The sequence below is a fragment of the Sus scrofa genome, chromosome 2, assembly GCF_000003025.6.
Source record: "Sus scrofa isolate TJ Tabasco breed Duroc chromosome 2, Sscrofa11.1, whole genome shotgun sequence".
In the NCBI taxonomy this organism is placed as follows: Eukaryota; Metazoa; Chordata; class Mammalia; order Artiodactyla; family Suidae; genus Sus; species Sus scrofa.
In genome coordinates this window covers 116,752,869-116,780,128 of record NC_010444.4, presented here as the reverse complement: position 1 = coordinate 116,780,128, position 27,260 = coordinate 116,752,869, and the positions used below count along the sequence as shown (strand labels likewise).

The window sequence follows — 27,260 nt, the reverse complement described above, 5'->3', positions numbered from 1 at the left end:
GTAATTTTCTTTTTTTGTAGTATCTTTGGTCTTGGTATCAGGGCGATGGTGGCCTCCTAGAATGAGTTTGGGAGTGTTCCTTCCTCTGCAATTTTTTGGAATAGTTTCAGAAGGATAGGTGTTAGCTTTTCTCTAAATGTTTGATGAAATTCACATGTGAAACCATCTGGTCCTGGACTTTTGTTTGTTGGAAGTTTTTTATATTTTTATTTTTTAAATTAAAAAATTTTTTCTTTGGCTTTTTAGGGCCACACCTGAGGCATATGGAGGTTCCCAGGCTAGGGGTCCAATCAGAGTTACAGCTGCTGGCCTACACCACAGCCACAGCAACGCTGGATCCGAGCCGTGTCTGTGACCTAAACCACAGCTCACGGCATCACCAGATCCTTAACCCACTGAGCGAGGCCAGGGGTCGCTCATGGGAACTAGTCAGATTTATTAACTGCTGAGCCACGAGGGGAATTCTTGCTCTGATCTTTATGCTTTCTTCTGCTAACTTTAGGTCTTGTCTGTTCTTCTCTCTCTAGCTGCTTTAGATGTAAGGTTAGATTGTCTGAGCTTTTTCTTGTTTCCTGAGGTAGGCTTGTATTGCTATAAACTTCCCTCTTAGAACTGCTTTTGCCGCATCTCGTAGGTTTTGGAGTGTCGTATCTTTGTTGCCATTTGCTTCTAGGTATTTTTTAATTTCCTCTTTGATTTCTTCAGTGATCCAGTGGTGGTTCAGTAGCGTATTTAAACAACATATTTGTGTTTTTTGTGATTTTTCTCTTGTCGTTGATTTCCATTCATATAGCATTGTGGTCAGAAAAAATGCTTGATGTGATTTCAGTTTTCTTAAAGCTACTGGTGCTTGATTTGTGGCCCAGAATGTGATCAATCCTCAAGAGTGTTCCCTGTGCACTTGAGAAGAATGTCTATTCTGCTGCTTTTGGATGGAATGTCCTGTAAATATCTGTTAAGTCCATCTGGTCTAATGCTTCATTTAGGGCCTGTGTTTACTTGTTGATTTTCTGTCCAGATGATCTGTCCACTTGTGGAAAGTGGAGGGTTAAAGTCCCCTGCTGTTACAGTGTTACTGTGTTATTGTCAGTTTCTCCTTTTAGGGTTGTTAGCAGTTGCCTAATATATTGAGGTGATTCTATGTTGGGTGCATATATATTTACAATTGTTGTATCTTCTTCTTGGATTGATCCTTCAATCATTATGTAATGTCCTTCTTTGTCTCTTATAATATTGTCTAAGGTCTGTTTTGTCTGATATGAGTATTGCTCCTCCAGCTTTCTTTTGATTCCCATTTGCATGTAATATCTTCTTAACATCCTCTCACTTTCAATTTGTATGTGTCCCTAGAAGTGAAGTGGGTTTCCTGACGACAGCATATATGGGTCTTGTTTTTGTATCCATTCAGCCAGTCTATGTCTTTTGGTTGGGGCATTTAGTCCATTTACATTTAAGGTAATTATTGATATGTATGTTCTTATTGCTGTTTTATTAATTGCTTTGAATTTGTTTTTGTTACTCTTTTTTCTTCCCTTCTTCTCTTGTTCTCTCCTCTTGTGGTTTGATAACTATCTTTTGTGTTATATTTGAGTTGATTTTTCTTACTTGTTTGTGTATCAATTGTAGATTTTTGGTTTGTAGTTACCCTGAAGTTCTGATATATGTGTGTGTGTGTATATGTGTATATACACATATACACACACACACATATACAAGATTGATTTAAGTTGTTGGTCTCTTAATTGCAAGTACATCTCCAGTGTCCTGCATTTGTACCCTCCTCTTCTCATGATTTTTGATTTTGGTAGCATATTTGTATGTGGATGATTTCCTACGTTTACTGTATATATGCCTTTACTGGTGATCCTTATCATTTGTGATATTTTTGTTTTTAGTTGTGGCCTTTTCTTTCCTGCCGAGAGAAGTTCCTTTAGTATTTGCTGTAAAGCCAATTTGGTGTTGCTGAATTCTCTTAGCTTTTGTTTATCTGTAAAGCTTTTGATTACTCCTTCAAATCTGAATGAGAGCCTTGCTGGGTGAATTAATCTTGGTTGGAGGTTTTGTCCTTTCATCACTTTAAGTATAACGTGCCACTCCTTTCTGGCCTGCAGAGTTTCTGCTGAAAAATCTGCTCATCCCTTGTATGTTACTTGTTTCTTTTCCCTAGCTGTTTTCAGTATTTTCTCTTTGTTTTTGATTTTGGTCAATTTGATTAATACGAGTCTTGGGGTGTTCTTCCTTGGTTTCTTTCACTCATTCAAATCCGGGAACTTAGGAAAGTTTGTGGCTATTATCTCTTCGAATATTTTTTCTGTCCTTTTCTCTCTCTCTTCTTCTGGCACCCTTAAAATACGGATGTTCATGTGTTTAACATTGTCCCAGAGTTCTTTTAGACTATCTTCATTTCTTTTCAATCTTTCTTATCTTTTCTGTTCTGCATCCATAATTTCCACTAATCTGTCCTCCACCTCGCTTATTCGTTCTTCTGCCTCCTGTATTCTGCTGTTGGTTGTTTCTAATGAATTTTTTATTTCAGTTACTGTACTTTGCATCTCTGCTTAAGTTTTAAATCTTGTATTTCTTTGCTCAGTGTTTGCTGTAAATTATGTCTTTGCCTCCAGTTTATTTCCAGTGTCATCTTCAGCATTATCAGTCTAAAGTCTTTTTCCTGGAGCCTGATAATCTCCAGGTCACTTAGGTGTTTTTCTTGGGTTTTTTTATTGTTCTCTTATCTGAGTTATAGTTCCCAGCCTTTTCATTTTTATAAGTTTTTGGTGTGGTCTCCTTTTTGCAGACGATAGAGTTGTAGCCTTTCTTACTTTTGATGTCTGCCCCCCCTTGTGGCCGAAGTTGGTTCCAGGGCTTACTGTAGGCTTCCTGATGGGAGGGACTGGTACCTGCCCACTGGTAGGTGGGGCTTTATTCCTATGCATCTGTTGGGTGGGGCTTTGTCTCTGGGTGAGATTAGAGGCGGCTGTGTACTTGGGAGGGTCTTTAGGCAGCCTGTTTACTGATAGGTGGGGCTGTGACCCACCCGGATTTTTGTTTGGCCTGGGGCTTCTCAGCGCTGATGGGTTGGGCCAGATTTTCCCAAAATGGCCACCTCTAGAGGAACACTTGCTGATGGATATTCCCGAGACCTTTGCCTACAATGTCTTTCTCCCAGGACAAGCCACAGTTACCACCTCTTTTCCCAGAAGATCCTTCAAGAACTGCAGTCAGGTCCAACCCAGATTCCTATGGAGTTTCTGCTTTGCCCTGGGACCCAATGCACATGAAAGCCTGTGTGTGCCTTTCAAGAATGGGGTTTCCTTTTATCCCAGTCCCATGGAGCTCCTGCACACAAGCCCCACTGGCTGTCAATGCAGACGCTCCAGGCACTCTTTCTCCCAATGCCAGATCTCCAGGTGTGGGGACCTGATGTGGGGCTCAGAAATCTCACTCCTCTAGGTGAGCCTCTGCGATATAGTTACTTTCTAGTCTGTGGGCTTCCCACCTGGGAGGTGTGGGGTTGCTTATATCTCATAATCACCCCTCCTACATCTTGATGGGGCCTCCTCTTTGTCCTCTGGAGTAGGATATCTTTTTGAAAGTTTCCAGTCCATTTGGTTGAAAGTTCCAGTCCATTTGGTTGAAGCATTTGGTTGTAATTCTGTTGTTTTTATGAGAGAAGGTGAGCTCCAGTCCTTCTTTTCTGCCATCTTAATCCTGTCTCTCGTCTGTATGATTTTTTTTCTATTTCATAGCTGTCCCATCTGGCATTCTGTCACATTGATTTTCCCTGTCTTTAGGCCTGACGAAGCCCACAATATTCTTTCTCTGGTTTTTATCGTCTCAGTTCTCAGTTTCTACCTTATACCCTTCATTCTTAGTAAATCACTAGTTAGTTATTTGCTGTGGAAAAAAACTAGTAGTGGTTATTTACTTTGGAGTAAGATTTTAAAAATAATTGAAAATGCTGCATTTTAATTGAGTACGGAATAACTTATCTAGGCAGGTATTTGCAGTAGCTTATAGACCCAGCCTTTATGTACCAGAAAGTAAAGGTTAATGCCTGCCTTTTAAAATCGCAGGCTATTTAGGGAGCAGATAAGGATTTGTCACATCTTTGAAGAGCTTTCTCTTTCTTTCTGCAGATGGCAGGAGATGAAATGAAGTAGTGTCTTCAAATTTTGAAGTCTTGCTTATAAGGAAGGCCAAAATGAGAACCATAGCATCCTTTTTAGAGGAATTGATCTGTAAATCTTACAAATGGAGTTAGACTATTCCTACAACAGTGAGATAGGTTCGAGATAGTACATTAACTGGAGTAATAGAAATTTAGGCTAAAATGGGTGAAATCAGTGATCTCTGTAATTGGATCTTCTTGGAGGAATCAAATACCTAACCTTGGAAAACCTGAAGAAGTACTCTAGACTCGGGATCTGTCTGCTTCTACCACTGAAACCCTCCCTTTGATGAGTTTTATACACTGTATTGTAAAGAGTTAGGATGGTACAGAAGTAAGGCATTTGGGTAGGAGACAGAGGAAGTTAACCTGTGAACTGAGACAGTTTTCACTTTGGTTTATTTGTTTGGTCTCTTCTCTGGGACACTAAGATAAAATGTCCTATCTAGGTGGTGCTAGTGTATCAGTAATAATAGTGGATCACCATGATTTGTAAGTAAATAAAATTTTTTAGGGTATGGGAGTGGAAGAATGGATTGTGGATATATAGGATCTAAAGAGAATCCTGTAGGAAGAGATACCACCATTATGGCAGGTGCTTATCTCCACTTCACAACTGGGGCACTGAAATAGCTCACCATCTCACAGTAAGCAGCAAAACAGGGTTGCCAATTTATAGGGCTATTTATAGGGTTCTGAAGTTCATGTTCTTTCTTGACTGCTTTATAGGCAGTCAAGGGATATTTGTAAATGGGTATTTCTAAGCACATGTACACAGATGATAACAGAAGGAATTTGTAATTTTTAAGTATTTTCTAATAGCATTTACCTATCTGGACTTGTATGAGTTTTGTTTTGTTTTTTTTTTTTTCTGTTTCAAGAGTTTTTGTCTTGCTCTGAGGAAAGCACAGAACCATAGTCCTTTAATTTTAGGAGAAAATGTTCCCTTTGCTAATAATAATTAATCCTGACTTCTAACCTTTTTGATCTAAATAATAGCCTCTTTCAGCTGATAAAGGAACTTATCAGTAAAGACTTTAATTTCTGAAATTTTGGTGTTAGAACTTTAAAAGCCAAGCCTTTTACTTTTATTCTTGATTTTTAAGTGAATACTTTTGTCTTAAAGAATAGAGTTTGGGGACTAAGGTGGAGCATTGTTGTGGTAGTCTACTCAGGCCTCTCCTAACCAGATACCACAGACAGATGGCTTAAACAATGGAAATTTGTTTTCTACTGCTCTGGAGGCTGGCAAGTCACAGGTCAAAGCTGCCTGCTGATTGGGTTCCTGGTGAGGACTTTGATCCTGGCTTGCATTTGGCTGCCTTTTCCCTGTGTGCTCATGCGGCCTTTCTTGGGTGCCTGTGTGAGGGCAGAAAGCACTAGTTCCTCCTCTTCTTACAAGGGTACGAGCCCTTTTGGATTTGAGTCCTATCCATGTGACCTCATTTAACCTTTATCCTCCATACAGGCCTTATCTCCAGGTACAGTCGCATTTGGGGTTAGGACTTCAACAGATGAATTTTGGAGAGCCAGTCCATAGTAGTTGCCATTTTTGAGTGATATTCAACTAGCAGTTCTAGAGTTGTAGTACATCCTTCTGCCACTTGGTGGTGCTGCAGTATAACAGGAGCAGCACTGAGGAGGTGGAAAACCACCAGTGTTGTCTTAGTTAAAACCAAGTTGTTAGTCTGTTTATAGAAGTTTATGTAAATATCACATTATTCCTTTTAATTTTCACTTGTCTTAACATACATGGAAAGGTTTTTGTCCTAGTTTTTTAGCTGACATTAGTTAGACTTAGGCTAATGTCTTAAGTACTTTTTCCCTTGATTTTATGTTACGCAGATGTTCCATGAGTGCTTACCTTTATTTTACGTTACTTGGTAATATTTTATTATTTATTTTTTACTTATTTTTGTCCTTTTTTTTGTGTGTGTGTGTCTTTTTAGGGCCACACCCACGGGGCATATGGAGCTTCCCAGGCTAAGGGTTGAATCGGAGCTGTAGCTGCTGACCTACACCACAGCCACAGCAATGCCGGGTCGGAGCCGTGTCTGCGACCTACACCACAGCTCATGGCAACGCCGGATCCTTAACCCACTGAGCAAGGCCAGGAATGGAACCTGTGTCCTCATGGATACTAGTCAGATTTATTCACCAATGAGCCACAACGGGAACTCCAGTAGCATTTTAATTTGACTATTAGAACATTCTAGTTTGGTTTATTATGATATTAGTATTATTATATTACTGTAGATAGCTGTGTAAAGTTATTTTGTTATGTTCTAGCAGGGTTTGACATGTCCTATAAGGGCTCTGTATGTGGACTGACCTAAAAGAAGCAGTGGCAAGCAGGCTTCTCAGAACGTTTGAATAATTGTCAATAGAAAGCTAAGGGCCATCTCAATTGGCCATTTCCAGTCTTAGACTTTTTGGCTCACTTTTGTTAATTGGGTAAAGTTTTTATCACTATTATTCAGTGAAGTAGATTGAGGACAGATGTAAAAAATGTTTTCTAGATATTGTTGAAAGGATAAATTAGGATAACCTTAGTATATTTTTGTTATTAGTTGTGATGAAATACCAGCTGTTTTTGAGAAAATAATTATTTTCAAGATTTCATATTGTTGCTTATTTTCTGGCAAAACACTTTATTGTAATGAAGCTTACTTTTTTTTTTTTTTTTTTTGTCTTTTTGCTATTTCTTGGGCCGCTCCCACAGCATATGGAGGTTCCCAGGCTAGGGGTCCAATCGGAGCTGTAGCTGCCGGCCTACGCCAGAGCCACAGCAACGCGGGATCTGAGCCACGTCTGCAACCTACACCACAGCTCATGGCAACGCCGGATCGTTAACCCACTGAGCAAGGGCAGGGATCGAACCCGCAACCTCATGGTTCCTAGTCGGATTCGTTAACCACTGCGCCACCACGGGAACTCCTGAAGCTTACTTTAATATGCATTTATGTGATTTAATCTTGGTAAAATTTATTCACAGAACTGTTGGTTGATTTATCCTACCTCTTCTTGTAGATTTATAGGACATAGCTTTTAGGCAGAGAATTAAATTGCCTTTCTGTGCTGGTGTTCTTTGAGTAGCACAGTTTTAAATCTTACATAAAGATATTTATCTGATATCATTTGAGAAGTTAGTCCTATTCCATGTGCCAGGAACGTTAACTATGTATTCTAATAGAGAAATGGATTTTGATACATAGAAGTTATGGTACTAACATTTTAATACTTGTTTGTACATGTAAGTGAGCTATTAAAAGTGTTGCCTAGTAAGTATAGGATGAGAGTAAATACCTAATTGTAGAGGTGAATCAGTCGTTTTCTCCTTGAGAGTTGGGTGATCTGTTACTTTATTATGTTTACGAAGTTTGGTTGCTTTAATGCTGATGAACTCATGTTGTATCACTTTATCTCACATAATTTTCATCAGTTGTAGCCATTTCCAGCGCTCTGAACTTTTTCTTCTTGTCTATCTAGCAAACTTCTATTCATCTTTAAAATCCTAGCTAAGTGTATTCAGCAGAATACACTGCTGTCCATGTCAGCCTTCCAAAGGTGACCACCCAGGCTCACAGCTCACCTATACCAAGGCTGAGTTAGGCCCCTTGATTCTGTACTCCCATTGCACCCACCTGCCTTTTGGCACTTACATAATTTTGAAATTATTTTTTCTTTTAGATGGAGCTCCTTAAAAAGCAGTCCTTGCTTTATTCATTTCTGAAGTCAGTGCCTAGGATAATACCTGCCACTTATTAAGCATACAGTACATATTTGAATGCACTAGAAAGAACTAAACATTAGTTACATGTGACTTTAAAATTGTGTTAATATTGAGATAATTTCAAGTATACAGAAAAATAGTAAGAATAATATAAAGAATAGATTTGCCTGTTAATATTTTACCATGTTTGCCTTATAATTTTGATATATATATATAGTTTTTATTATTATTGCTAATTAATTTAGGAGAAAATTGCAGACATAATGCCCCTTAACCCCTAATTAGTTCTGCTGTAAATTTTAAGAACTTGGAAGTTCTCTTATATTATTACAGTGTAATTACAAAGTCAGGAATGTGACATTGATAGGTTCCTTTATCTAACAGATGGTTCATATTTATATTTACTAGTTGGTACATTACGGTCTTTTCCTGCAGCTTCTACTTCTTCCCCCATCTAGGATCCTATCCAGGTTCATGCACTGATTTGCATTTAATTGTTGTGTCTTCAGTCTTTAATCTGAAAGTCTTTCAGTCCTTAAGTACTTATTTTATTATGAGCATGTATTCAGTTAGATTCTTTTTTGTAACACAAAGGTAGTGGGCTCTGCTCATAAGGTAGTTAGATTGTACATTTTATTTTTAGCATAGCTTCCAATTTTTATATGTGACTGATATATATATATATATATGTATGTGTGTGTGTATACTAAGTTCTGATTAGAAGGTTTTCAAAGCAGGGAGCTAAAGGGAGCTAAAATTACTATCTTCCCTGTTTTTCGCTGCACCTATGGTGTATGGAAATTCCTGGGCCAGGGATTGAATCTGAGCTGCATCTGAGACCTACGCCACAGCAGCAGGAACGCCAGATCCTTAACTCACTGTGCTGGGCCAGAGATCAAACCAGCTGCACAGAGACAAGCCAGATTATTAACCCACTGCACCACAGCAGGAACTCCTAAAAATTATTAAAAAAAATTTTTTTGTTGGAGGGTAAGAACATAAAATACACTAATCTTAATAGATTATTCATTTTTTATATACATATATGCCTGTGAAACCACCACGTAGATCAGAGGATGTTTCCAACACCTCAGAAGATTCTTTTCTGCTCCTTCTTAATTGGTGCCTACTTTTTTTCCCACATTTCCTGGAAAAAAACACTATTTTAATTTAATATCACCATTGATTGGTTTTGCTTGTTCTTGAGCTTAATATAATTAGGATTTTGAGGTAGGTGTTCGTTGTGTTTTGTGTCTTGGTTCAGTATAATGCCGGTGAGATTAATCTTGCATATTTTAGCACTTGTTCCTTTTTAATTGCTCTTCATAGTGTTCCACCATACAAGCATACCACAGTTCTCTATCTATTCTCTTATGCATTGCATTGTATGTAATTTTGGGCTTTTAAGATTAAAATTGCTGTAAATATTCTTGGACATATTGTTTGAGGAAAATAAACTTTCATTTCTCTAGTAGTGGAACTACTGAGTCACAGGAAAGTTGCATATCTACCACTAGGGGTTTTCTAGGTGGTTGAACCAATTTATATTCCTTCCACCTACATATGAGTGTTCTAGTTTTCCTGGCCTATACATAAAATTACCAGTTAAAGATATTTAGGAGTTCCCCTTGTGGCGCAGTGGTTAGCAAATCTGACTAGGAACCATGAGGTTCTGGGTTTGATCCCTGGCCTTGCTCAGTGGGTTAAGGATCTGGTGTTGCTGTGAACTTATGGTGTAGGTCACAGACATGGCTTGGATCCTGCTAGGCTGTGGCATAGGCCAGCAGCTATAGCGCTAATTTGTCCCCTAGCCGGGGAACTTCCATAAGCCACAGGTGTGGCCCTAAAAAGACAAAAAACAAAACAAACAAGAAAAAAGACAAATAGGTCAGTGGAGCAGAATTGAGATCCCAGAAATAAAACCTTGCATGTATGGTCAACTGATATTTGAAGAGGGAGCCTAGAAAACTCAATGAGGAAAAGAAAGTCTCCAATAAATGGTGCTGGAGGAGTTCCAGTTATGGCCCAGTGGGTTAAGGACCTGACATTGTCTCTGTGAGGCTGTAGGTTCGACCCCTGGCTTTGCTCAGTGGGTTAAGTATCTAGCAATGCAGTAATCTACAGCATAGGTCACAGCTGTGGCCAGGATCTAGTCTTGCAGTGGCTGTGGTATAGGCCTCAGCTGCAGCTTGATTTGACCCCAGCTCAGGAACTGCCGTATGACAGAGGTACAGCTGTTGTTGTTGTTTTTTTTTTAAATGGTGCTGGAGAAATTGGATATTCGCATGTAAAAGAACAAAACTAGATCCCTATCTTAAACCACTCACAGAAATTCACTTGAAGTGGATTAAAAACTTAAATATAAGATCTGAAACCATAAACTTCCTATAAGACAAGAGGAAAAACGCTCCTTGACATGGATCTTGGTAATGACTTTTTGAATATAACATCAAACGCACAAGTATCAAAGTAAAAATAAACAAGTGGGACCACATCAAGCCAAAGGCTTTTGTACAGAGAAAGAAACAGTCAACAAAGTGGAGAGACAGCCTATGGAATGGGAGAAAGTACTTACATACCATGTATTGAATAAGAGGTTAATATCCACAATGTACCAGAGTTTCCGTTATGGCACAGCAGAAACAAATCCGACTAGGAACCATGAGGTTGTGGATTCAATCCCTGGCCTCGCTCAGTGGGTTAAGGATCTGGCGTTGCTGTGACTGTGGTGTAGGCCAGCAGCTGTGGCTCTGATTTGATCCCTAGCCCTGGAACCTCCATATGTCGTGGCTGCAGCCCTAAAAAGGAAAAAAAAAAAAAAAAAAAAAAATCCAAAATGTACAAAGAACCCATGCAACTCAATGACAAATAATTCAGTTAAACAATGAGCAAAAGACCTGGATATACATTTTCCCAAAGAAGATAAAGGAATGGCTCTACCTCATAATTGGTATGTGAAAAGATACTAAGTAATTAAGCAGATTCAAATCAAAATCACAATGAACTATTCCTCATACCTGTTAGTATGGCCACCTTCAAAAAAACAGAAGAATGTGGAGAAAAGGGGTCCCTTGTACACGGTTGGTAGGATTGTACACTGGTACAGAAAACTATATGGATGATCCCCCAAAAATTAAAAATAGAAATACCATATGATCCAGCAGTTCCACTCCTGAGCATGTATGTGAAGAAAACAAAAACACTAATTCAAAAAGGTCCATTCACGTTAATGTTGATAGCATTATTATTTATAATAGCCAAGACCTGGAAACTACCTAAGTGTTTATCAATGGATGAATGGATAAAGAAGACATGTACACACACACACACACACACACACACACGTATACATACACACAGAAAGGCATACATTCAGCTGTTAGGAAAAAAAGGCATACATTCAGCTGTTAGAAAAAGAATCCTGCCATTTGCACTATGGATGGACATTGAAGGCGTTATGCAAAGTGAAATAAGACAAAAACAGATTTTGTACAGTCTCACATGTGGACTCTGGAACAAACAAAACTCATAGGAGAGATCAGATTTGTGGTCACCAGAGGACATGTGTATGTAGGAAGGTAGTCTGAAAGCACAAGCTGACTTAGAAGCTAAATAAGTGCTAGGGATACAACATGACTGTAGTTAACACTGTGATATAATAGATATAAAAGTTGTTGAGAGAGAAGATCCTAAGAGTTCTCATTACCAGGAACCCCTTTTAAAACTTTATATTGTATCTATATGAGGACGAATGCTAGCTAAAACTTGGAGTAATCATTTCACTGTGTATGTTGTTGAACCATTATAGTGTAGCCCTTAAACTTATGCAGTGATGTATGTCAATTACATCTAAGTAAAACTGGGAAGAATTTTATGGTTATTTCTCAGTATATACAAGAAATCATTATGTTGTACACCTGAAGCTAATATAATGTTGTATATTAATGACACCTCAGTTTTTAAAAATTTTAGCTGTTGATAATGTAATGGTCTATCATTCTGCTTCACATTTACATGTTCATGAAGGTTAATGATGTTAATCATATTGTCATATTCTTATTGGCCATTTGAATATCTTCTTATTAAGTACCTACTTACAATTTTTGTCTTTTTTTATTTTTATTTTTTTTTGTCTTTTTGCCTTTTCCTGAGCCACTCCCACGGCATATGGAGGTTCCCAGGCCAGGGGTCCAGTCGGAGCTGTAGCTACCGGCCTACGCCAGAGCCACAGCAATGCAGGATCCAAGCCGTGTCCGCGACCCACACCACAGCTCACAGCAACACCAGATCCTTAACCCACTGAGCAAGGCCAGGGACTGAACCTGCAACCTCATGGTTCCTAGTCGGATTCACTAACCACTGTGCCACGATGGGAACTCCTTTTGTCTTTTTTTTTAAGAGCTGCATCTGCAGCATATGGAAGTTCCCAGGCTTCAGGGGTCGAATTGGAGCTATAGCTGCCGGCCTACACCACAGCCACAGCAGTGCCAGATTCAAGCCACATCTGCAACCTACACCACAGCTCATGGCAACACTAGATCCTTAACCCAAACTGAGCTGGATGGGGGATCGAACCCAAGTCCTCGTGGATACTAGTCGGGTTTGTTACCTCTGAGCCACAACAGGAATGCCCTACTCACATTTTATCCATTATTTTAAATTGGCTTGCTTGTCTTGTTGATATATAGAACTTTTTAATATATTCTGGATTTGTTTTTTGTTTTTTCTTGTTTTTGTTTTGTTTTGTTTTGTTTTGCTTTTTAGGGCCGAATCTTTGGCACATGGAGGTTCCCAGGCTGGGAGCCTAATCACTGGAACTACAGCTGCCAGCCTTCACCACAGCCACAGCGGCACCAGATCTAAGCTGTGTCTGTGACCTATACCAACTCATGGCATCACCAGATCCTTAACCACTGAGTGAGGCTAGGGATCGAACCCCCAACCTCATGGTTCCTAGTCAGATTTGTTTCCTCTGCGCCCCTATGGGAACTCCTAATATATTCTGGATTTGTGTATGTTATGAATGTCTTCTGGTTTCTGTCTTCCCTTTTGAACTTCTTAGTAGAAACTTTGATGAAGAGAAACAATTTTATGTCACTGATAGGTAAACTTTTAGAAAAACCAAATTGTTTCACTTATAAATGTAGTATCTGTCCTAGAGGCAGCTAGCAGCAGAATACAGGAGGCAGAAGAATGAATAAGCAAGGTGGAGGACAGATTAGTGGAAATTATGGATGCAGAACAGAAAAGAGAAAAAAGACTGAAAACAAATGAAGAGAGTCTCAGAGAACTCTGGCACAATGTGAAACGCACCAACATCCGTATTATAAGGGTGCCAGAAGGAGAAGAGAGAGAGAAGGGGGACAGAAAAAATATTCTAAGAGATAACAGCTGAAAACGTCCCTAACATGGGAAAGGAACCACTCACTCAAATCCAGGAAGCACAACAAGTACCATATAAAATAAACCCAAGGAGGAACACCCCGAGACACATATTAATCAAACTGACCAAAATTAAAGACATAGAGAAAATCTTGAAAGCAGCTAGGGAAAAGAAACAAATAACATACAAGGGAACCCCAATAAGGTTATTGGCAGATTTTTCAGCTGAAACTCTGCAGGCCAGAAGGGAGTGGCATGATATACTTCATGTGATGAAAGGAAAAAACCTCCCACCAAGATTACTTTACCCAGCAAGGCTCTCATTCAGATTCGAAGGAGAAATCAAAACCTTCCCAGATAAGCAAAAACTGAGAGAATTCAGCAACACTAAACCAGCCTTACAACAAATACTAAAGGAACTTCTCTAGGCAGAAAAGAACAAGAGAAGAAGGAAAGAAAAAAGCAACAAAAACAAATCCAAAGCAATTAATAAAATGGCAATAAGAACATAAATATAAATAACTAACTTAAATGTTAACGGACTAAACGCCCCAACCAAAAGACATAGACTGGCTGAATGGATACAAAAACAAGATCCATATATATGCTGTCTTCAAGAGACCCACTTCACTTCTAGGGACACGTACAAATTGAAAGTGAGAGGATGGAAGACAATATTTCATTCAAACGGGGATCAAAAGAAAGCTGGAGTAGCAATACTCATATCAGACAAAATGGACTTTAAAATGAAGAATGTTTGAAGGGACAAAGAAGGTCAGTACATAATGATCAAAGGATCAATCCAAGAAGAAGATACAACAATTTTAAATATCTACGCACCCAACATAGATTCACCACAATATATAAGGCAACTGCCAACAACCTTAAAAGGAAAAATCAACAATAACACAATAATAGTGGGAGACTTTAACACCTCACTTATGGCAATGGACAGATCAACCAGACAGAAAATCAATAAGGAAACACAGGCCCTGAATGGTGCATTAAACCAGATGGACTTAATAGACATTTACAGGACCTTCCATCCAAAAGCAACAGAATACACATTCTTCTCAAGTGCATATGGAACATTCTCTAAGATTGATCACATCCTGGGCTACAAATCCAACCTCAGTAACTTTAAGAAAATTGAAATCATATCAAGCATCTTTTCCGACCACAACACTATACGACTGGAAATCAACAAGAAAAAAATCTGCAAAAAAAGCACAAACACATGGAGACTCAACAACATGCTACTAAACAACCAATGGATCCCTGAAGAAATCAAAGAAGAAATTAAAAAATACCTAGAAGCAACTGACAACAAAGATACGACATTCCAAAACCCATGGGATGCAGCAAAAGCCATTCTAAGAGGAAAGTTTATAGTAATACAAGCTCACCCCAGGAAACAAGAAAAAGCTCAAATAAAAAAAAAAAAAATTTAGGTTCTGTCAAGAGTGCTTCATAATAAAGCCATTTTAAGCTGTGTCTCAAGCAGTATAGTCAGACCTTAGCTTCAAAGAAAAGCAAAACCAGTATCCGGACTTTAGTTCCAGTGGGAACATTTAGCTAGCATATATGCATTGTGAAATAAATCCACAAGACTGATGGTTTATTTACATTGTCTTGTGTATATAAATGTTAAGTTTTGGGGAAATGGAAAACTACAAAAACTCTGAGCATTCAGAATTAATTCTGGAAAAAGAATATAGTTTTGGTATAGAACTAAACTTTTTGTATATATAACATATATGTATTTTTGTATCTGGTCTATCATTTCTAGAAGTAGGGAGTACAAGTAATGTCTCTTTTTTTCTATATACGATAGAGCAATTTTCAAGTTAATTATATTCACCTAGTTCCTAAAATTAGGAATAAAGGTAACTTCACTTGACAAGACGCAGAGTGATTTCTAGCCACTGAGAATCCATAGCCTGTTTGCTTTGGTGGTGAGGTGGAGAAGGACTTTGTCACAGAATACAAATGTTAGTGAAGGAGAATCTTAAGGCTAGAAAAGGCCAGTGTTTTTTGTCTGTTTGTTTGTATTTAATGTTAGGCAGAAGCCCAGGATTTTATTTTTGTTTTTTTAAATGTGTTTTTGCTTTTTAGGGCTGCACCTGTGGTATATGGAGGTTCCCAGGCTTGGGGTTGAATTGAACTGCAGCTGGTGGCCTGCACCACAGCCACAGTAATGCCAGACCCGAGCCGCGTCTGCAGCCTACACCAAAGCTCACGACAATGCTGAATCTTTAACCCACTGAGCAAGGCCAGGGATTGAACCGGCATCTTCCTGTATACTGAGGAACGAACCTCCGTTGGGTTCGTTTCCCTGAGCCACAATGGGACCTCCCAGAAGCCCAGGATTTTAATCAAATTAAGCATGGCTTCTGTGGTTGAAGGAAAAGGTTTTGTTTTGTTTTGTTTTTTGTCTTTTTGCTATTTCTTTGGGCCGCTCCTGCGGCATATGGAGGTTCCCAGGCTAGGGGTTGAATCGGAGCTGTAGCCACTGGCCTACGCCAGAGCCACAGCAACTCGGGATCCGAGCCACGTCTGCAACCTACACCACAGCTCGCGGCAACGCCAGATCGTTAACCCACTGAGCAAGGGCAGGGACCGAACCCGCAACCTCATGGTTCCTAGTCGGATTCGTTAACCACTGCGCCATGACGGGAACTCCAGGAAAAGGTTTTGTTTAGCTGTAACTTTATTCCTGAGATTTATGTTCTCCCAGTTCCTCCTCCTGCAGTCCTGAGGCACTACTGAATGAAGGCATTTTTGGAACCATTAATCCGGTTAGTTCACTAGTTTTCATTTCTTTTGCATTTACACTCTCCCCATCACGTGAGCACACATGCACAGATGTGATGTACTCGAGATCTGTCCGTTTAAATATTAGTATTGGAGGAGTTCCCGTCATGGCTCAGTGGTTAATGAATCCGACCAGGAACCATGAGGTTTCGGGTTTGATCCCTGGCCTTGTTCAGTGGGTTAAGGATCTGGCGTTGCCGTGAGCTGTGGTGTAGATTGTAGACGTGGTTTGGATCTCGCGTTGCTGTGGCTGTGGTGTAGGCCGGTGGCTATGGCTCCAATTCGAACCCTAGCCTGGGAACCTCCATGTGCCGCAGGAGTGGCCCTATAAAAGGCAGAAAGGCAAAATAAATAAATTAATGAATAAATAAATATTAGTATTAATCACAGTTCACATGTTTGAAAAGTTGTTTTATTTAAGACATTTTTCATTACTGTAGCTTGGTATACATGTATATTGGTGGTTGTGAATAAAATCCATATAGAGTCCCCGGACTTCTATAGAGTGGGGCCTACTGATGTATTCTAACATCTTAAGGGCTCTGGACCAAGTTAGAGTGTGTGTTTGTGGGAGGTGTTTCTCCTTATCACCAAGTGATTTTTGGACTTTAGGTGGGTGTCCTACAGTTCAAATCAGTTCTGACATCCAGAGATAGAAAGCATCAGACTGCACAGGTTAAAAGCTCAATCCCATAAGACTATCTTCCAGTTCAGATGTCACTCACACCTCCAGGTAGCAATCTGTATTTCTGATTCCCCTCCTTGGGTTTGATTAATTTGCTAGAGTGATTCACAAAAGTCAGAGAAACATTTTCCTTAGTAGATAACCAACTTATTACAAAAGGATGTGACTCAGCAGTAGCCAGATGGAAGACAGAAACACACAGGACGGGGTGTGGAGAAAGGGAGAGGAGCTTTCCTGCTTTCTCCTAGCACACCGCTCCCCCCAAATCTGTGTGTTCACCAACCCAGAAAGTGTCCTTTTCCGTTTTTATGGGGGCTTCAGTGGTGGCACAATTAAGTAAATCATTGGTTCTTGGCAGTTGAGCTCAATCCCCTTCTCTCTCCTCCCTGGGAGGTAGGGGTGGGGAGCACTGAAAGTTCCAATGCTCTTTTTTTTTTTTTTTTTTTTTTTTTAATTTTTTTATTTTCCCACTGCCAGTGCTCTTTTATTCACCTGGCAACAGCCTCTGTCCTTACTGGGCTCCAAAACCCACCTAATTAACATAACAAAAAACACTTGCTTTCCTCATTTAAGACATTCCAAGGGTTTTAGGAGCTCCTGTGTTAGAAAGAAGGACAGTGACCAAATATTTATTATTGTAAATCACCATATCACAGAACTCCCTTCATTGAATAGGTGAAGAAACTTAGGTTCAGTTATGTCAGAAGTTTCTCCATAGTGAACAGTTGAGTAGTGGCAAAGCTAGGACTACTCCCTGAAATGTTCTTTTTTTCTTTTTTCTTTTTTTGCTTTTTTTTTTAGGATTGCACATGTGGCCTATGGATGTTTCCAGACAGAGCTACAGCTGTCAGCCACAGCCACAGCCATACAGCCACACAGGATCTGGGTCATGCCTGCGGCCTACATCGCAGTTCATAGCAATGCCGGATCCTTAACCCACTGAGCAAGGCCAAGGATCGAACCTATGTCCTCTTGGATACCAGTCACATTTGTTACCTCTGAGCCACAATGGGAACTCCTGAAATACTCGTTTTGCCTAGTGTTTTCATGACTTATTGCCCCGATATTTCTGAATTTTTGTCTTTGAAATAAATTTTAATGAACTGAAGACCTAATAACCAAACTTGAAATTTGTTATTTACAGGTCTTTGAAGAAACTGGTTTTGATATTAAAGATTATATCTGTAAGGATGATTACATTGAACTTCGAATCAATGACCAGCTTGCTCGTTTGTACATCATTCCAGGAATTCCAAAAGATACAAAATTTAACCCAAAAACCAGAAGAGAAATTCGGGTATGTAATTGAAAAGTGTTTCAGGTTGCAGGACAGTATCCCAGTTGAATGATGTAGGAAATTGCTTTTAGAAATTCCTTGATAATAAATAAATAAATGAATTATTTTCTTGTGTTTCAGAACATTGAGTGGTTCTCCATTGAGAAATTGCCCTGTCATAGAAATGATATGACCCCCAAATCCAAACTCGGTTTGGCACCTAACAAATTTTTTATGGCCATTCCTTTTATCAGGTATATTTGCATTTCTTGAAATACAAAACTTCATAATTCTGATAGTAAGTCTCTGTTCCTAGCCAAGTTCTAAATGTGAAATTTTACTGTTTCCATAGACCATTAAGGGACTGGCTTTCTAGAAGATTTGGAGATTCCTCAGATAGTGACAATGGATTTTCCTCAGCTGGTAGCACACCAGCTAAACCCACTGTGGAAAAACTGAGGTAAAGAAATATATATGTAGGATTTTGACTTTTGGATAGTTTTTAATGCAGTAGCATTTTGCTTCTAAAGTTTGGAGAGGTATTGGCTTTCGTTTTAGATGTACGATTTTGTTATTGATCTCAGATAATAGAAAACGTTTTTTAAAGATTTTTTTTGTGAGATAGCAAAGGTTAATTGAAGTTGGAAAAGAGCTTCAGGATGATTTTAAAATAGTATACACAAGAAGGTACAAACTTTTTAGCTGGATAGAATATGAACAGAAGAAAACAAATCTCTCTTTGTGTGTGTTTATACTCCCTTCTCATATCCTTACTTTAGAAATGATTTGAGTTTCTGAAGATGGTTGAATGGGGGATGATATATTGATACCTGTTTTTGTGTAGAGGAGATGAGGGATGCTGATATGTCATTTGTCAGAAAGATAGCAGTGCGGAGGAGACTTGGGCTGGCTGCTTTTCTCTCCCTCGCCTAGACCGTAGTATAAAGAGTGACTGTTGTGGACATGAACCACAAGAACATTTTCTTGGTTGGAACTTAATTGTATCCAGATCACAATCATAGAGTAGGCTGAATAAGTAATTTTGTTAAATGTGTGTATATTTGTAATCAACTTGCTAGAACTCTGCCTTTCTTAGGTTCAGAGAGAGTTGCTTTTTATATTTAATATAGATGTTCTGTTTTTATCCTGGAGCTTCAAAAAGTAAACAAGAGGAGTAAACCCACAGTCAATATTTTTTAAATACACAGGGAATATTGCATTTTAGTTGGATTTTATGGGGATAGGAGATTAGACTAAATATTTTGAAAGTAATTTCTGCTTCTCAGAATCTATAATTATAATCATCGAATTATGTACTACTAGACATAAGTGAAGCAGTACAGAAAAAGTAGGCGTAAATGTAGTTAAGAAAAAAATCAGTACTAAAAAGTTATGAAACAGTGACAGTGTTTGAAAAGAATTTGTGTCACTTTTCACATTTGGGAGAATATTTCCATGGTATTGTGTGATTAACTGCCCACACCTTTAGTCAGTCCTAGGTTTGGGTTCTAGAGAGTAGAATAAGGAGATAATAAAACAGCTTCTCTAACCAAGTGTCAGGTTTCTTAGGGAGGGTAGGGTCTGTTTTTAGCATATAGACTAACATCTGATGATGTGTTGGAGGAAATATCCAAATTTTGCCTAAAGAAAGAGTAGAGAGTCTGCAGTTTAATTAGAATTTTTAAAGGGGAAGGGGAATGGATTCTGAAATATTCAAAAACAATGTTATTATAACATGGATCTTGGGATTAATGACTCTAGGCTGTCTTATGCATGTGCATGATACTATAGAATATGATTTGTCTCTACTACTAACTGCTTCTGCAGTTAGATTCTTTTGAATAAGAATTTGAGACTTAGAGTTCCCGTCGTGGCGCAGTGGTTAATGAATCCGACTAAGAACCATGAGGTTGCGGGTTCGATCCCTGGCCTTGCTCAGCGGGTTAAGGATCCGGCGTTGCCATGAGCTATAGTATAGGTTGCAGATGCGGCTCGGATCCCAGGTTGCTGTGGCTCTGGCGTAGGCCGGTGGCTATAGCTCTGATTCGACCCCTAGCCTGGGAATCTCCATATGCCATGGGAGTGGCCCAAGAAATGGCAGAAAGACAAAAAAAAAAAACAAAAGAATTTGAAACTGGGTCTTTGTTTAATTTGCTTATCCATTGTTTTGGGCCCCTTCATTTTTGCTGTAGAATGTAGTTTAATTTTTCAGATCCTCTGGCAGCATGGATGGTGTCCATAGCTGGCCTGTGCAGGATCAAATTCCATACTTCAGCATTCTGTTGGAGAATTGAGAAGATCCACTTACATTTGTTTCCACTAAATTTATTTCTTTAATTTATGTATTACTAAATTTATTTAATTTATGACAGAATTGTTATTTTCAGATTTTTAAAAGTACAGTCACTTCTAGGAAGGAATTGGTAGGAAACTTCGGGATTAAAAGTAACATTATTAATTCATTCAAGAAATATGGAACCCTAGATACTCTGAGTGCTCGAAATAAGTGATAGGCAAAGCTGACAAGAAGCCCTGCCCTCATGGAACTTACATTCCCATGAGGGGACACAGACAATAAAGAAGATAAAACTTAGAGTCTGTACGATAAACTCTCAAGGTGTTGTTAGAAGTGTGAATAAAAATTTTCTGATCTGATTTTTGCTTTTTAAATCCTGGTATAGTCGAACCAAATACCGCCACAGTCAGCAGTTATTTCCAGAAGGTTCTCCTGGTGACCAGTGGGTAAAGCACAGGCAACCGCTGCAGCAAAAACCATATAATAATAATCATTCTGAAATGTCTGACCTTTTAAAAGTAAAGGTGAGTGATAAAGATTTTCATAACTTTGGCATTTGTTTTTGAAATGTATCTGAATTGAGGGATGAACAGTTACAGGGCTCTGAATTGTTAATCAAAGGCTCCTGTGTTTCTGACTTGTTATGTAAAGCAGGACTGAGACTCCTTAACCTTTACAGCTTTTTAGGTTTACAGTATAAACCCAGTTTAGTAATAAGTAGGAATTAACATCAGATTTTGCTGTGAATGCTACCAGTGGAAGGTTCATTACTGTGTTTTATTCTGATATAATGATTACATCTAGTTTATTCTAAGTGGATATGTTGGTGGTTTTCACTCTGGGGCTTTTACAAATAATGATGCTATGAGTATTTCTCTACATGTCTTTTGAAAAATATGCACATTTCTTTTGTGTATATAGAATTGTTGGAGCATTGGATATGCTTGTGTTCTTGAGTATATACTGAAAACAGTATTCTCAAATAATTCATATCTCCAGCAAAATATATGAGAGTTCCATAAGGATTGTTCCACATCCTTACTACCTTGGTATTACCTGTTTTTATTATTTTAGTCATCTATTTTGATGTCACTCTTGCTTTTTATTTTCATTCTTTAAAACATATACTAGATTCATCAAAATTAAAAACTTTTGCTAACACAATATTGTACATCAACTATACTTCAATAAAGTAAAATAAAAAAAACACCTTGTGCATCAGAGGTCATTATGAAAAGAGTCAAAAGAGGAGTTGCCATCATGGATCAGTGGAAGTGAATCTGACTAGCATCCATGAGGATGCAGGTTCTATCCCTGGCCTTGTTCAGTGGCTTAAGGATCCAGTGTGCTGTGGTGTAGGTCGTAGATGCAGCTTGGATCTGGCATTGCTGAGGCTTTGGTATAGGCCAGCAGCTGTAGCTCTGATTCGACTCCTAGCCTGGGAACCTCCACATGTTGTGGGTGCAGCCCTTAAAAAAAAAAAAAGAGGGAGCGAACCCATGGAATGGAAGAATTTGCAAATCTGATGGAATAATATCCAATATATATGGAGAACTACAGCTTAACAACAACAATTTTTTTTTTTGGCCTTTTTATGGTCTCACCTATGACAAATGGAGGTTCCCAGGCCAGGGGTCCAATCGGAACTCCTAGACTTTTCTTTAAAGAGGATATGCAAATGGCCACTAATCACTGAAAAGAGACTCAACATCATTAGTAAAATGTAAATCAAAACCACAGTGGGTTGCTACCTAATATCTACTAGGTATAAACTAATAAAAATTAATCAAAAATGAAAAATAAGTGTTGATAGGAATGTAGAAAAATTGGAAAATTGGAAACCTTGTGCATTGCAGGTACAAATGTAAAACGGTACAGCTGCCATGGAAAACAGTTTAGTGGTTCCTCAAAAAGTTAAACATAGAATTTTCACATAACCCAGCTTAACAGCTTTTAGGTACATCAAAAGCAGGAGTTCCTGTTGTGGTGCATTGGAAACGAATCTGACTAGGAACCATGAGACTGCGGGTTCCACCCCTGGCCTTGCTCAGTGGGTTAAGGATCCGGCATTGCCATGAGCTGTGGTGTAGGTCGAAGATGTGGCTTGGATCTGGCATTGCTGTGGCTTTAGTGTAGGCTGGCAGCTGTAGCTCCAATTAGATCCCCAGGCTGGGAACCTCCATATGCTGCTGGTGCAGCCCTAAAGAGACAAAAGACAAAAAAAAAAAAAAAAAAGAAAGAAAGCAGGGACTCAAACAGATAACTTGTATACCCATGTTGATAATAGCATTATTCATGATAGCTGAAAGATAGAAAAAACCTACGTGTCTGTCAGATGGATGGATAAACAAAATATACATACAACAGAATATTATTCGGCTTTTAAAAGGAATGAAATTGTGACACATACCTACTATAATATAGGTGATGCTTAACCACATGTTAAGTGAAATAAGCCACACACAAAAGTTCCAATATTGTATGATTCCACTTACATGAAATGCCTAGTGTAGACAAATTTATAGAGACAGAAATTAACTTGAGGTTACCTGGGCTAAGGAACAGGAAGGAATATGGAATTATTTAATGGTTACAAAGTTCTTTTTGGATGATCAAAAAGTTTTGGAGATGGATGCTAGTGGTGGCTGCACAACATTGTGACTGTACTTACTGCCACTGGATTATACATTTAAAAGTGACTAAAGTGATAAATTATGTATATAACCACATTATATATACACACATGTATATAAAATTGTGTGTATGTGTAACCACAATAAAAAATAAAAACCAAGAAGAATGGAATGAAATTGAATTAAAAGTGTGCGGTAACGTGAGTCTCTGAAAGCTGTATTTCCCTACCGTTCTCTCTCTTTTTTTTTTTTTTTTTAGTTTTTTAGGGCTGCACCTGCAGCAGATGAGAGTTGCCAGGCTAGGGGTCTAATCGGAGCTATAGCTGCTGGCCTACACCACAGCCACAGCAGTGCAGGATCTGATACGTGTCTGTGACCTTCACCACAGCTCAGAGCACCATCAGGTCCTTAACCCACTGATAGAGACTACGGATCCAAACTGCATCCTCATGGCTACTAGTCGGGAATCCGCTGAGCCATAATGGGAACCCTGCCTACCATTCTTTCTTTACGTTAGCTAATTGTTTTCTAGCTGCCTTAGGAACTGCTTAATTTTTTCTGTAGGCAGTTAGAATGTACATAAATAAAATAGTACTTTTGTATATTTTTAAATAATAATAAAAGTGTCTTATTTACTGTTTTAGGCAGTCTTCTTAAATAGTTGTCTTTTCAAGACCTTGGAGGCCAAATTAGTACTTAAAATCTTTGTGTTTTAAGTCAAAATTAGAATTACTTTGTAAGAAAATTAACAGATGTTAAAGCAGTGTAATAGCAAGATGTCAACTGATGCATGTTTAGGTTTTAGGTCTAAATTGAGGGAGAATGGCCCAAATTTTAGAAACATCAGTCTTTTTTATTGTTTTGTTTAAAAAGAGATTACTAATTTTAAAATTCTTCTTTGTTTATTAATAATTTGAAGCAGACCTCAGGGTAACTGTGATTACATTTATTGCCTGTTTCCTGCTCTGAGAAGTATAGTCAATGTGCCTCAGCATTTCCTCACAGAGCGGTTTTCTTTGATGGTCATAGAAGGTTTTAAAAGTTATTCTCCTTGCTCCCATTCTTCTTCAACTCCTCATGAGCAGAAATGAGATAAGGCAAGAGGTGTGGAAAGAGTCCTGGGGACCATTGTATTAGCTCTTTCACATCTTTAGAGGAATCTTGCTTTTTGAAGTCCTGTCTTCTATAAGAAAATATATTGGGAGAGCTTCTCCAGTGTTTTAGGAAGATTTGGGTGAGGGGGCTTTGCTAAACTCTGAATCAACCAGCTAAATATATTCATAGGGGTACATTGTTTTATCCTGTTACATTATGCTATAGATTTATATTTTATTTGTTTTTATTGGAAAAACAGAATCAGAGTATGAGGGGAAATGGCAGAAAACAGTATCAAGATTCACCTAATCAAAAGAGAAGAACAAATGGGGCCCACAGCCAGCCAGCCAAGCAGCAGAATCCCTTGATGGTAAGGGTTAACAGCTCTCAAGCTAAGAAGGAAGGTCACCCTTTTTAAAATTGGGCAAGGGTGTTGTCAAGGCACGTTAAATTGATACATTGATAAGATATTTATGAACCTGCTGTGAATGCGCTGTTCACTCCCTAAAAAATCTCTGCCTACTCTCAATTTATAACATTGATTCAATTGCACATCTAATCTTTGCTTTTTTTGTATGGGCATTTAGATTCATTTTAATACTTTAGAAGCAATGTGTAGTCAACCCTGCTTTCTAGACAAGTCCTAGGTATTCTCTTTATATTTTTTTAAGTCTGTATGATTTTAATGATGTTAAAAGTTTGGAAGAACATCATAGTGTATCTTTTTCTTTTTTTCCTTCAATTTGATTAAATTTAGAAAATGGAAATAAAACCTCAACAACAATAAAACCCCAAAACAAAACAAACTACATCCAGAACCTTAGTCATTAGACTAGGCTAAAAGACAAATACCTGTGAACATCTTAAGGCATTTACTTCCATTCCATTCTTTTTTTTTTTCTTTCTTTTTTTTTTTTTTCGCTTTTTCGGGCTGCACCTGCAGCATGTGGAGGTTCCTAGTTAACCCACTGATCGAGGCCAGGGATAGAACCTACAACCTCATGGTTCCTAGTCAGATTCGTTTCCTCTGTGCCACGACGGTAACTCCTACTTCCATTCTTCTAGTCTGTACTCCAGAAAGTAATTCATAACAATAGTCTCTTTGCTTATCTTTTCTGTAAGTTCTGGTATTTGTATGTTGACTCTTCTTATTGTGGCTGCACCTATTTTTCTTTCTTTAACAGTGGGTTATAATAGTAATTTCAAGTTTTTAGTGAAAGTAGTTTACCTGAATTCCCTAGGTGCTTTTGGTGTAACTTGGGGTGTATTGAGTCCACTAGCAAGCATATGTTTTAAGATCAATTAAATTTGCTAGGATTGCACTCCACTCTGGTAGAAAAAGGGACAAGAACAAAACAGTGGTTTTTTTTTGTTTTTTTTTTCCTAGGGCCACTCCTGCTCCATATGGAGGTTGCCAGGCTAGGGTCTAGTTGGAGCAGTAGCCACCAGCCTACGCCAGAGCCACAGCAACATGGGATCAGGGTCGCGTCTGCAACCTACACCACTGCTCACGGCAATGCCAGATCCTTAACCCACTGAGCAAGGCCAAGAATCGAACCCGCAACCTCATGGTTCCTAGTCGGATTCGTTAACCACTGAGCCACGATGGGAACTCCACAAAACAGTCTTAATAGGTGCTCACAAGTCTTTTAATCTAAGTTAGCATCTGTCCCTAACAGAAGCTGGACAGATTGAAGTGATTGTACTGTACAAATGTTAATTCTTCTCAGATGTATAGATTTAATTCAATGCCAATTAAAATCCTGGTGGATCTTTTTGGGGAAACTTCACAAATGACTCATATTTGCCTAGAAAAACTTGAATAGATTTTTTTTAAAAGTTTTTAAGAGAAAGTTAAAGTGGGAGAGCAGCAATTGTATATGAACAGCTTATCAGGGAAGAAAAACAAGTGACTGATAAACATAAATATGTTATCAGGGAAAGTAAATTAAAATGGGACACTCCTTTTCCCTATTAGATTGGCAAAGATAGCCAGTTATTGTAGAGTACATTGACAACATGTAAAAATTACTAATTACTACAGCCTTCTAGAGGGTAGTATGGCTACCCTGAAAGTCTGAAAAGTTCTTACCTTGTTTTCCTAGAAGAGAAATTTAAAGAATGTTCACCCCATTAGTCTTAATTATGAATACATGGAAACAATCTAAATATCCAAGGAGATAGTACTAAATACAATACTGTAGATCTGTGCCACAGACTACCATGTAGTCATTAAAAGTGATGGTGTAGATTTGTATTTTTTGTATTTATTGGAAAAAGAATATGTTAGAGTATATTACATTGCATTTATTTATTCATTTATTTATTTATTTATTTTGTCTTTTTGCCTTTTCTAGGGCTGCTCCTGCGGCAGATGGAGGTTCCCAGGCTAGGGGTCGAATTGGAGCTGTAGCCGCCAGCCTACACCAGAGCCACAGCAACACGGGATCCAAGCTGTGTCTGCAACCTACACCACAGCTCACGGCAACGCAACGCCAGATCCTTAACCCACTGAGCAAGGCCAGGGACCGAAACTGCAACCTCATGGTTCCTAGTCGGATTCGTTAACCACTGCGCCATGACGGGAACTCCCAGAGTATATTACATTTTAAAAGTGGGTTATAGACTAGTAGTATTACTGAATAATTTTATTTACTTGTTACATAACCATATGAAATATATTCACGCATATCTTCATAGAAGAAAGCTGAAAAGATGTACTGGAGTGTTAATAGTAATTATCTCTGGGTTGAGAAATTTAATGAATAATTTTCTTTTTTCTGTTGTTTCTATAGTGTACATGTTATCAAGAACTAAAAATAGTTTTAGGCTTAAAAAAAATTAAAAAATACCAATGTGAGGTGGGCATGGTGATTATATTCTTGGTTTAACTTTCTTCCTGAGAATTTTGATAGTATATCTCCTCACTTATAATAAGTGGAATAACTGGAGATGGTATGTCATGTGTTTGTGTTTTTTAATAGAAATGTGAAAAAAAACTTCATCCACGAAAACTTCAGGATACTTTTGAAGCAGGCAAGTCATTTCCCTTTTAAAATCTCTGCCTAGTTGTGATTGAGTATGATTTTGAAGTAACTCTGATTTTAGTAGTGTGTGATGAACTGTGGTAAGCCGAAAGAGTTGCACACGGTCTGCAGAAAGAGAGTTCATATATGTG

At 38.5% G+C, this 27,260-nt stretch overlaps 1 protein-coding gene across 2 annotated transcripts in view; it reads left to right on the top strand.

Moving 5' to 3' along the window:
- The window catches only part of DCP2 (decapping mRNA 2), a 67,894-nt gene that overhangs the window by 24,565 nt on the left and 16,069 nt on the right, over positions 1-27,260 (top strand). The window contains exons 5-10 of one of the 2 annotated variants that reach the window (XM_003123832.5): positions 17,927-18,079; positions 18,200-18,312; positions 18,411-18,518; positions 20,740-20,878; positions 24,342-24,452; positions 27,067-27,118. In XM_003123832.5, coding sequence (XP_003123880.1) covers positions 17,927-18,079; positions 18,200-18,312; positions 18,411-18,518; positions 20,740-20,878; positions 24,342-24,452; positions 27,067-27,118 — 676 coding nt within the window. The remainder of the gene's footprint in view (positions 1-17,926; positions 18,080-18,199; positions 18,313-18,410; positions 18,519-20,739; positions 20,879-24,341; positions 24,453-27,066; positions 27,119-27,260) is intronic. The other variant, XM_013995033.2, reaches the window with a different exon arrangement.